Here is an 11,452-nt window from a genome sequence, read left to right on the forward strand (position 1 = left end):
AACACAAGAAGCTGAACATTATGTGCTCTTTACTGAGGCCTGTGTGTTTCGCGTGTGTGCTTTGTGTTCCCGGCACCGAGTGACTGTATTAAATTGTCACCGTAGCTACCAGCCTATGATACAGTTTCCACGACAACACATTCTGTTCTTCATCCACAGAAAAAAAAAAAAAAAAAAAGCTGTCTGTTAGAAACCTGTTTGTCTGCAAAAAGAGTGACAGAGAGGAGCAGATTAGAAGAAAAACGCAGATCGTAACCGGAAAGTATTTCCAAGACGGATCTTTTAATTTGGTTGCAGACCTCTAAATTGTCATTAGCATCTTATATGAATTACTGAGGGAGTGCACGGGCATTGAAAGCTCCACTTGGAGAAACAAGCAGCCAATCAGGGTTTACTAGCCTTGTTCCGAGAGAGTTATTGACTAGAGTTAGACCAATAAATCAAAGATCTCTGCTTATTTTATCTCACTGCTGATTTATCACTGTCAGTGTATGCCAAACTGAATAATAGCTTGATGAAATTATATTGTTTTTACAGCGGAAAAATGTGTATCTTGGTGACAGAAATCATTTATATCATGTTTGAATGGGAAATAAGAAAAGGCACACAGCTGCAAGTTTTAATAAACCAGAAGTAAGCTGTGTTTCGCCTTAATCTATGTGTAAAGACTATTGGCCGCCGTGCTGGACTCAAGAGAGTGAAACCGCTTTGTCCTTCAGAGAAAACTGCAACAACAAAGAGGCACCGTTACCGTTTGTAGACACACACACCAGCTTGTGTGCTTGCGTGGTGTTGGCATCGAGGCATAAGGTGAGCGTTTAATGTATGCATGGTGCAGGCCCAGCAGGGGCTCGGCTGTGCTGGGGACGTGGCTGCTGCTGCTGCTGCTGCATCTGCCAAAAGACACAAAGCTGCTTATCATACATGAACCAAAAGATTAGCAGCGTCTCACAGTTGTACTGTGGTTTAGAGGAGTAAACATGTCGTCCGTTTAAAAGGTAGCTCTGCAGCGGGATTCTCAGATGCACAGCCGAACACATATTCGTTACATATTTATTTAAAGGACATTTGTAGGTTGTAAATCTAATTCACAAAAGTTGATATTGTAATACTGTAAGGGAGAGTTAATTACTAAGTAAAATGCTTGGTTTCAACATGTTTATTTATAGTATCATAAAGCACATTTAACAAACGAGCAGTCCACATATACTTTTGAATCTTAAACTGAGAGATAATGTCTCATAAATGCATTTGATGCAATACATTTAGATGCTTTAAATATATTTCTGCTAAATTCAATCAAATCCAGCTTTATTTTGCCTTGTGTGCAGTATATATGCACCCATACAAGGAAGCTGTCCTCTGCGTTTAATCCATCCAAGTGAGCACATTTGGAAACGCCTGGGGAGAAGTTTGGGGGGTTTTAGGTTTTTTGCTCAAGGCTCCTCGGCCGTGGATTGAACCTCAAAGTCCAGAAGCTGTTTCTCTAAGCGCTAGAGCTGGATTGATCGCCTTTCTCCTCTTGACAAGAAAGTGATACAAGGAATTTTAAGAAAAATGTTGAACTGTTCCTTTAAATGTTTTTTTGTTGTTGTTTTTGCTTTTTTTTGTGGTGGATTGAAAATGGGAAATAGCCTTAACAGCCAAAGGAAAGTAGACGTAAGGCCTAAAAAGACCCTTTGGCCAGTTATATGTGCATAAGACCTATGAATTTTGTCCCCAGTCACTTACTGTTGCACAATAGGCTTTTAATTAAAGTTCAGTATGCACACCACTGTTCACTGTCCGCAACAGATAATAAAATGTTGTTGAATGGAGTTTTTATTTCTTTAATGACTGGAGCTCTCCCAGAATTTCCTAGAATTCGGGCGCCATCTACAGATCAATTAAATGATCATCAGCTTGATTTTTGCGCTTTATTCAAAATACACATTGCACATGCGCAGTTATTCAGTTGTCGTGGCCGAGTGGTTAAGGCGATGGACTAGAAATCCATTGGGGTCTCCCCGCGCAGGTTCGAATCCTGCCGACAACGTGCTTTTTTTTTTTTTTTTTTTTTTTTGTTGGGCCGCTTGAGAAAGCACCCAACGACTGGATGGGTCAAAGAGTAGGAACATAATTTCCCTGTCGGGGATCAGTACAATATCAATTCATTATTATTATTATTAGATTTAATAATAAATACTCAGTGACGATTATTTGCTGCTTTTAGAGCTAGCTTTCTGTTACTTTTCAATCTGATCGGTTGGAATAAAGTTTAAAAAACTATTATTTGCTGCTTTTAGAGCTAGCTTTCTTTTCTATGTTTAACATGTATCGATATTAACTATAACGTGTGTTTTAAAAGGACGCCGTGAAACATGTCGGAACCCTCGGAACTAAAGTTGCAGGTCGAGTATCCTGACGATTCATTTTTACCGTGACACAAAACGTCATTATATATCAATCTCGACTAGCCTTGAGCTTGGTAAGTTTAAGCTGCACTAAAGTCAATTTTTATCTCTTTAAAATAGTCCCAGTCTGAAAGTCTGCTCGTTTGCGCATCTAAGAGTGTTTGTTTTGCGACATGACACGATATTGTGTGGCCGACAGCGGCGATAGTCGTTTTCTTCAAGCTAAAGAAGCTAACGTTAGCCGGAGGCTCTGCTGCAACAACACAAGGCATCTGCGAGTCCACAGCTTTACAGCAAGACTATCTAAACTAAAACTATAGCGAGATAGCGACTTTGATTGTTAGACTTCACATTAATTGCTCTATTTTTGTTTTAACCTTTCGATATGCATGTGAAATTTCTTAGAATGCTAACTTACCTTAGCGGCTAATGTTACTACGGTTGCCCTGGATAACGGCGTTTGTTGAATCAACAGGGCCGATACAGACTAATATCTTAAGCTCTTAAATTGCAAATCATTTCAAAAAGTTTTGGTATTTTTATAAAAAAAAAAAAATTAAATATATTTTTCAGTTTATTTATAACATTGGTTCATCATATATAACACTAATTCTGTTATTAAAACGTGTATTTTACTTAGTGGTGATATGGTCTTGTCTCTTAATTAGTAAAACATAAAAACCTGTTAACCTGCTGCCATAGAAAATATCTTTACATATATATTATCAAAGTGATAAGCTACTACATTTATCCTGTGTCCCTCAAGACACCCTTTTTTTGCATGACATGAGCAAGAGCCATGAATTCATGATGCAAAATTTGCATCGCTTAGCTTGTTTCAATGAACCACATTTCTCTAGCTTTCCAACAGATATTGAATTTAATTCTTACAGAAAACATTGTGTGTCAAACCTTACGCCAGTACTGCTTTCATGTGCTGAAATAAATTTAAATGTATTCATTCACTGCAGGGACCCTGTTATAAAGACTAATTAATGGTAGAAATAGTCTGTGTCCAGCCTTGAGAGAGCCAGTCGCCTTTTTGTTGGAGTGATACTCGGAGGTAAAGCGTCTCCGCTCGTCTCTGTGCAGGGCAGCTGTAATGGCGGGTGAAGGAGAAGCAGGCGTTGACCTCAGCAGGAAGTTTGTGTCGGAATCAGAGCTCGATGAGAGGAGAAAGAAGAGGCAGGAGGAATGGGAGAAAGTCAGGAAACCAGATGATCCAGAGGGTAAGCACGTATACGCCGCTTCAAAACGCACAAACTCTGAAACATGTACGGCCATGCATGCTTGTATCTACTGTAAATGTTTGTTTGTGTACTCCTCAGAGGTTCCAGAGGAAGAGTATGACCCACGTTCCCTTTTTGAGCGACTGAAGGAGCAGAAAGACAAGAAACAAGAAGAATTTGAGGAGCAACTTAAATTCAGTGGGTCTTCTTTTCCTCCATTTGTCATAAAGATTTGGATGAACTCTTTTCCTCTGCTAAGAATGTGTTATCCCTTGTAGCTATCAGTACAAGAGTCGGCCCTGACACTTTTGCTTTATAGCGAAGGTATTTTGTACTCACAGCTTTAAAGAAGAAGAACGGCTAATGCTTGCAAGGAGTGCTCATAATGTCTTATTCAGTAATTATCTTACACATCAAGGTCAGGTTACTCATTACGGTTAGTCCTGCTCAGCCTGTAAAGATCATCTAAAAAGCTCTCTTAAGTCTGCAGAGATAGGTCAGGGTGAGCTTGTAAATCTTTAACAGAAAACTTGGACTTCGAAGTGTTGGCACTGAGTTTCACGAGGCTGTGACAGTCATTCAAAAATAGTGCACGATTCCTTATTGTGAAAACTGCTCAGTGGATATGATGTGATGAAAAGAAGGACTTCCTCCCTGCACAAACAAATTCAATAAGATAAACCATACACTTATTCTGGTCAAGTGAAGGATTTGAATATGTCCTTCACTCGTGAAAGTAGCACTAAAGCAAAATGTAGAAACTGCGTGTGTCTCTTCTCCTGCTCTGATTTTCAACCAATGCTTTTAAAAGTGCCTGTGAGATTTTATTTTATCAGATTTTTGGGACAAACCCGAATTCTTTCAGTTCAAGCGTTCATGATTCAGTGTTCAGCATCATTGATGTGCTGAGGCGCGGTTTGAAAAACTGTCTGTTGTGGTTTGTTTTGTTTTGGATTAAAATGCTGCTGCCATGTGTTGAGAGCATGTTTCCATGGTGACAGGGAACATGGTGAGGGGGTTGGACGAAGACGAGAGCAGTTTCCTGGACGAGGTCTCCCGGCAACAGTGCCTGGTTGAGAAGCAACGCAGGGATGAAGAGAAACTGGAGCTGTTGGAATATAGAATATCCTTTATCAAGTGTTTTTTTCTGGAAAAAAAAAAAGGAACTATTTCTATTTATACACTGATCAGCCGCAACATTAAAACCACTGACAGGAGAAGTGAATAACAATGACCATCTTGTGACAATTCAATGTTCTGCTGAGAAACTTTTGGACCTGGCATTCATTCATGTGGATGTTACTTAGACATGTAGCACCCACCTAGACCAGACCAGGCACCCCCACCCCATAGCAATGACACTCCTTGATTGCAGCAGCCATCCCCAGCAAGATGTAGTTTAGGAAAAAGTCAAAAAAAACATGAAGAACAGCATAAGGTGTTGACCTGGCCTCCAAATTCACTAGATCCCAAACTGATCAAGTATCTGTGGGATGATCCACAGAGGCCCCTCTCCTTAAAAGCTCCCACTAGCTACATTGTGTTGCCAGACACCATAGGACACCCTCAGAAAGCCCATGTCCATAAAGAATGTGATTAGGGTCTGATTTATTTGAGTTAACTGTCTCCTCGTTGGTCTAAAGTTCAGAAGGCAAACATACCAAAATCTCACTGCAACTGATGCACATTGAAAATCCAGGACTTTCATTTATACCTCATGCCCATCTTTGTGTCTGCAGGTCAAATTGTTCCCTTTGAGTCTTTTTTTGTGCATCTCTCTGTCCATGTTCCTCCATCTCTGAATCTCAAACCTATTTAAGTGCCATCCATCTCCTGTGTTTGCTGTGCTCTTGATCCCTGTCATCGTCTTTCCGTTACTCTGCCCCTCTGCCCTGAGAGGATTTCTTAGCCTCTCAGAACTGTCACTTTTTTACCAGAACGCTGACAGAGAGAAGCCATGCCCATCATCGCCGCTCTTTGCGCCCTCTCTAGGGATCCATTACATTCTATTCGCCTTAACTCTGTACTCTCACAGCGCTCTAGTGAAGCAAGCTTCCACAGAGACCCGCCGAGAGCCTGAAAAGAAACCGGCACCGAAACATTCAGGGACGGAGCAAAGGACCAGCCACCTCTCTCAAGCACATTTATTAGCTGGAGCTGTCAAGAGACGCAAGTACGAGCGCAGACACGCGTCCTCTACAGCCGGTTGATGCATTTCTGGATTATCTGCATTCGTGGCCCTCTCAGATTGCCCTCAGTCATTTGACCAGTTGCTCATGTAAAAAAAAAACATATCGATTGGACCAGCTTTGAATTTTCATTGTCCTCGTTCTCTCCCCCAGTTCCTCGCAGTCATCAGACAGCAGTAAGAAACAGAAGGTGGAAATCACGACAGCGGCGGCGGCAACGACGGGAAATGGAGCCAGACACACAGGTGGGCTGCAGTCTGAGGCTCAGCAGACCAGAGAAACACGCACACACGCAGCTCACTCCTAGACTCAATGATGCATAGGTGGGGCGGGTTTACATTCTACCTGCACAGCTTTTATAAATGGAAAGAAAACGGAGGCGATTCAAGTCAGAAAACCTGGGTCTGGATTTAACATTACAGATGCAGTAGTCTGATAACTGCATTTGTCTTGTGCAGGCTCGGATTTTTACCTCCATGTAAATGAGTTAACGGAAATTTGGTAATCATCAGAGCAATCTGAGAAACGTCTGCATAAGAAAAGAGAAGCTTAGACAAAGTAATATTCGCTTCTTGCGTGAATCTCTGAATCTTACACTGTGCGTTGTTGTTCAGAACAGGAGGGCGGCGCAGGAGGAGGGGCGGGGGGAGCTGAAGATCAACAGGCGGTCCCTGGCCTGACGGCAAAGACGCCCTCCGCTCCCCTGAGCTCCGGTGAAGGCGTGCTGCACCTGCCGTCGGCGGCCGTGTGCGTCGGCGTTTTACCGGGACTCTGGGTTTACTCCGGCAGCAGCGACTCCGACAGCAGCTCGGACAGCGAAGGTAGCGTGGACGCAATTATGTCGCCGTACCCTCGGCACAGCAGGGCCTACAGATAGACACACAGCAGCACTGACACACACACACGGAGCCTTCAGCCTTCAGAACGGCTTGTTGCAGTTAGAAACACTAACCTCATAAAGGATAAACACACACATAGGCAGACTAATAACTCGTTTCCACGCATCTTTGTTTGGCGACTGTGCTCCCGAGTTTTAAGGGAGGATGGAAACATTACTGCAGTCCTGTGTCTACATGTGTAGTGACTCAAAACGACAAAAAAAAGAACAGAACTTTAGGAGTTTTTGTCTTTCTTATTCTCTAATTGAATTTAATACTAGTCTGGATGTTCCTATAGGAATGAATGGACTTGCATATGTACACAAAGCTGTGTGGAAATGAGGTTATACATGCAGTGCGTACGTTGATAAAGGGGTACACACATATACGACATAAGTATACTTGCAGTACTCACCCCATATCATGTCACTTTAGTCAAATATTGGCGAACGCACACACACAGACGTAGCAAACATGTTTCAGTATTCCTGTTGTTTTCACAGCTGTGAGTTAAACTGTTGCTCTTTGTCATCAGACAAAGTTCAGCCCAGTAATTTCATTCTAGTAGCTCAAATTTCAACTCTATTCTAAACTAAATCTGTGAATCTTATTTGTGTTTTCTTGCTATTGTGGCGCTCAAACGTGACACCTCCACCCTTCCTTCCCTCAATCGCATCTCACGCAGTTTAAGCCGAGCAACCAATCCCGCACTGCCTACCCCGACGACATCCTGCCCCCCTCCCTACACTCCCCTCCCAACCCAAGCCACAGCGACTGCAAGCTGTGCTATTGGCTGAGGGAACAGTGATTGACAGCTGTGGAGCAAGGAAGAGACTGCTTTAGACTGTCACACGGGTCGCAGCTTTTAGCTATCGGCTGCAGAGGAGTGAGAGCGGGGCCGGGGACATGTTTTGTCTCTCTCTCTCTTCCCCCGTTTTGGGTTAAATGCAGAGTGTGAATGGTTTAAAGAAAAGAGGAAAAAAAAAAAAAAAAAATCCTGTTTTTATTTGTGTGATGTATTGTGTTCATTTCAAAGTCACATCACTCTGGAAAGATGCTGGACTGTTTGCTGCTGACTCAGGCGTTGGAGTACTGCCTGAGAAATAAACAGCTTTCCCGTGTTCTGTGTGTTTACTGTGGGAGTAAACTAGTATATTTACAGGTAGTTTGTAAGTAGGTACCAGTGCCAGCCGTGACAGTGTGAGTGTGATCATACTGTCACGGCTGACTTTGAGCCTTGATGATTTTTTCATCCCTCTGCAGTAAGGCAGAGATACAGCGATCAGCCACAACGTTAAAACCACTGACAGAAAAGTAAATAACATTGACCATTTTTTTGCTGGGAAACTTTTAGATCTGGCATTCATTGGTGTGGATGTTACTTAGACATGTAGCACCCACCTACACCAGACCAGGCACCCCCACCCCATAGCAATGACACTCCTTGATGGCAGCAGCCATCCCCAGCAGGATGCAGCCTGACACAGTCACACACACAAAAACGCTTTAGGAACAACTCAAAAAATAAATCATGAAGAACAGAACAAGGTGTTGACCTGGCCTCCAAATTCACTAGATCCCAAACTGATCAAGTATCTGTGGGATGATCCACAGAGGCCCCTCCCCTCAAAGGCTAACAACATCCCATAGCCAGACACCACAGGACACCCTCAGCAGGCCCATGTCCATTCTCTGATGAGTCCCGGCTGTTTTGGAGGCACAAGGGAGACCCACACAATATTAGGAAGGTGGTCATAATGTTATGCCTGATCTGTGTTTGATCCTATTACCTCATTAAACCTCATATTTTTTTTTTCCAAGAGCAAACAGAAGACACTGATAACACTTGCAAATACCAGTTCAATTAAGACATACCCAGGAGTTACTTAATGTGTCACGGTGCTTGGAATAAATTAATCTCCTGCAAAGTGTCAAGTGCTCATTAAGCACCAGCAAACACCACTTCCTCAGCTCGGCGGTGGGCGTCTTTGTGAACTGTGATAATGGGTACTTCAGACCAGCCTCAGTGGACGTGAGTGGAATAACGAATGAGTAGAAAAGGTTTCAGGTTGTTTTATTTCAAGTGTTTAAGCCTTGCAAGGTAAGAAAAATAAAACCTCAGATGTTATAATCGCTTATTCTGGGGAGTCACTCAGACGGGAACCATTGGACAATACATTTAAAATGGTCAGTGAGTACTACAAACTGGAATTGGTGCAGAATATACTGTGTGGTAGAGCTCGTTGTATTGTAGAAGCTATGAGTGTGAATTAAAACCTTAGCTAGAGTGACCTCTAGTGGTGGTGGAGTTAATGACAGGACATGCGAGTTGAGGCTTTGGAAACCCTGCAGGCTCAAGACACAACAACAGTTGCAAAGGTCATTAGGTCATTATATTCCAGATAACATAGACTTAAACCAGACCGATAAGGACCAGTGTTCAGCAATGAGAGGCCACGGTGTTGGAAATGGTTTTGGATATCAGTATAATGTATCTCATTTCTCACTTTGTATGAGAAAACATTCAAGATTTATTACGAATGGAAAATCTTGCTTATATTCCCTTTCCAATGTCTGGCAAAAAGATTCAAGCCCCAAATGGAGACCATTGTTTCCACCATTTATGTGCATTGTAAAATAGTTTAATAAGAAAACGGTCTGGAATCACAAAAACAACTATTTTCATTTCAGGATTATAACAAACATAGAAAAATAGTCTTCAGAGTCAGGACTGTAACTTGTGTCTCTCAGCTCTCCGATGGTGGGGGAGCAGACCTGCGCACAGACTTGGTCAGGGCTTGTTGGATGACCGGGTACAGTTTATAGCATCCCTCAATGCAGGTCCGAACCCCAGCTGTCAGAGTCTCCTCGGGCATTTCTCCGTCCGACTGCAGCCCGGAAATCTGGTTCAGGCTCGGGAGGAATGCAACGGTCAGGCCGCCCTGGTTCTCGCCGCTGTCAGAGCTGCAGTAGTTTTCCTCGGCGTATGAAGGGTCAACCACATAGGAGGCGCCGTCCTGGCGGATGGAGCAGCCGAGGACCAGGTCGTACATTTCAATCCCTGCATCCGCGAGGGCGAGAGACGCGCACGTGACGGCGTGCGCCAGGACTGAGCCGCTGTTCTCGAGAACCATCACGTTGACCTCGATCTGAGAGCGTGGGTATTTGTGTAGGCACACGGCCGGCTGCAGGCTCTCGTGTAGCATCAGGGAGAAGTCCTTGTCCTGGCTCCCCTGGATCCAGGAGCCCCTCTCCGGGCAGGAGAACGGAGCGTAACGCATGTCTGTGGTCAACCTGGACAATCAGAGGAAGACAGTAAGGTTGTTTTCTTAAACTCTCCAAGCAGAAGATAGCACAAACATCAGAGTTGACTTCCAAGTAATAATGATTGTGAATCTTGAAGTTAAACACAGCTGAGATCAGGTAGGTAATATCCAGCAGTATATGTATACATGTTTTCCCTGGAAGCAACCTCGTAAATACAGTTGCTCATGCAAGACCAAGTAGGTTACAGTTATATTTATTGCTTATAAATTCATATTTAAGATAAAACAACCCTTTATTTATCCCACAGGAGGGAAATTTGCAGAGTTGCACTAGCAGAAATTTTAAAGACAGTGAACACAGGAGATTAAAAAAAGAATAAAAACTTTACGCAAGTACAAAATTCAGTACAATGCAAATTGTAGGTACGTAAAAGTATCAGTCTGACATGAATTTGAAAGTATCATATCCCTTCAAAATACGTTTATAGATTCAATAAATATAATATAAAAGTGAGTGAATACCTTCCACATTTCATATCTGTCTCATCTTTCCGCTCTGTTTCTCTGGGTCCGTAAACGCAGCACATCAACTTTGTGTTTCCAGCCTCTATGTACGCGGACCCCTTAGCTTGGCTCACCAGGCCGCACCGGACAAAAACGGGCCGGACGTCCACCTGATCCCGCTGCCGACCGTCCGCCCTGGGGCCCTGCGAGGGGACAACGGCGGCCGGTTTGCCGAGAAGCAGAGACGGGCTCTGGGACACTTCTGGCCCGCGTACGCGTTTCGTGTCCGTCGGCATGGTGCAGCAGCGATGTCAAGTAAACTCAGCAGCATGCGAACCGGTCCCACACGAAATGTGTTCCCCCGAGAAACAGCAAGCAGAGAAACGTTTCCGGAGGAAGTGACATCAAATGTGGACAGATGCAGTAATATTTCATCATTATTACTTTTCACGTTATTAATACGAAATTGACGATACCGCGCATATTGAATGACCTAAAAAGCTAAACCTTAGCAATTAGATTATTATTATTTTATTATTTACTTATTTTATTTTTATTTTATACATTTGAGACAAGATTATGATGCAAATCAAACTTTATTTTTCCCCTTTGTATTTTCAAATGACTTTAAAAATATATTTTTTACCAAACAATATATATATATATAACAAATAAACAGGGAGCATAATTATTAGCAAAAGAAGGCAAAACATATATGTAATATATAACAAACAAAGCAAACAATAATACAATTGCAGTGATATTTTAATAATAAAAAATGACTGTTATAAATAATGACTTATCTGATTTAACAACCTTTTTTTTAAAAAAAAAAAAACGTAAAAAAACCCCCCACATTTAATAACCAGCATTTGAGGAAAATTAAATAAGTAAAAATACATGTTCTGCTTAATTTTAGATCGACAATGGATTCATTGAATTTGCATTTATGTATATAATTCAGCTTTATTTTAGCAAAAAGGGCAAAAATAA

At 42.4% G+C, this 11,452-nt stretch overlaps 2 protein-coding genes across 2 annotated transcripts; one reads left to right on the forward strand and one right to left on the reverse strand.

The window, feature by feature from the left end:
• The first annotated feature begins 2,270 nt into the window (after positions 1 to 2,270).
• psme3ip1 (proteasome activator subunit 3 interacting protein 1) lies at positions 2,271 to 7,357 on the forward strand. The gene is made up of 7 exons (XM_084554669.1): positions 2,271 to 2,467; positions 3,486 to 3,622; positions 3,722 to 3,820; positions 4,624 to 4,759; positions 5,658 to 5,795; positions 5,965 to 6,056; positions 6,426 to 7,357. Exons 2-7 carry the CDS (start codon positions 3,496 to 3,498, stop codon positions 6,686 to 6,688), a joined length of 855 nt encoding a protein of 284 aa, XP_084410795.1. The 5' UTR covers positions 2,271 to 2,467; positions 3,486 to 3,495; the 3' UTR covers positions 6,689 to 7,357.
• Positions 7,358 to 8,326: 969 nt separating this feature from the next.
• On the reverse strand, positions 8,327 to 10,826 carry exosc6 (exosome component 6). Its single transcript, XM_084555470.1, has 2 exons — positions 10,478 to 10,826; positions 8,327 to 9,983 (listed from the first exon to the last, which is right to left on the reverse strand). Exons 1-2 carry the CDS (start codon positions 10,753 to 10,755, stop codon positions 9,437 to 9,439), a joined length of 825 nt encoding a protein of 274 aa, XP_084411596.1. The 5' UTR covers positions 10,756 to 10,826; the 3' UTR covers positions 8,327 to 9,436.
• Between the last annotated feature and the right edge of the window lie 626 nt (positions 10,827 to 11,452).

Source organism: Chelon labrosus, assembly GCF_963514085.1.
Source record: "Chelon labrosus genome assembly, chromosome: 11".
Classification (NCBI taxonomy): Eukaryota; Metazoa; Chordata; class Actinopteri; order Mugiliformes; family Mugilidae; genus Chelon; species Chelon labrosus.

Excerpts from the sequence above, each read along its gene's own strand:
- psme3ip1 (XM_084554669.1), top strand. The coding sequence starts at position 3,496 with ATGGCGGGTGAAGGAGAAGCAGGCGTTGACCTCAGCAGGAAGTTTGTG. Across the intron at positions 3,623-3,721 it reads GAAACCAGATGATCCAGAGG|AGGTTCCAGAGGAAGAGTAT; the intron begins GTAAGCACGTAT and ends TGTACTCCTCAG. Across the intron at positions 5,796-5,964 it reads GGAGCTGTCAAGAGACGCAA|TTCCTCGCAGTCATCAGACA; the intron begins GTACGAGCGCAG and ends TCTCTCCCCCAG.
- exosc6 (XM_084555470.1), bottom strand. The coding sequence starts at position 10,755 with ATGCCGACGGACACGAAACGCGTACGCGGGCCAGAAGTGTCCCAGAGC. Across the intron at positions 9,984-10,477 it reads ACAGATATGAAATGTGGAAG|GTTGACCACAGACATGCGTT; the intron begins GTATTCACTCAC and ends CTGATTGTCCAG.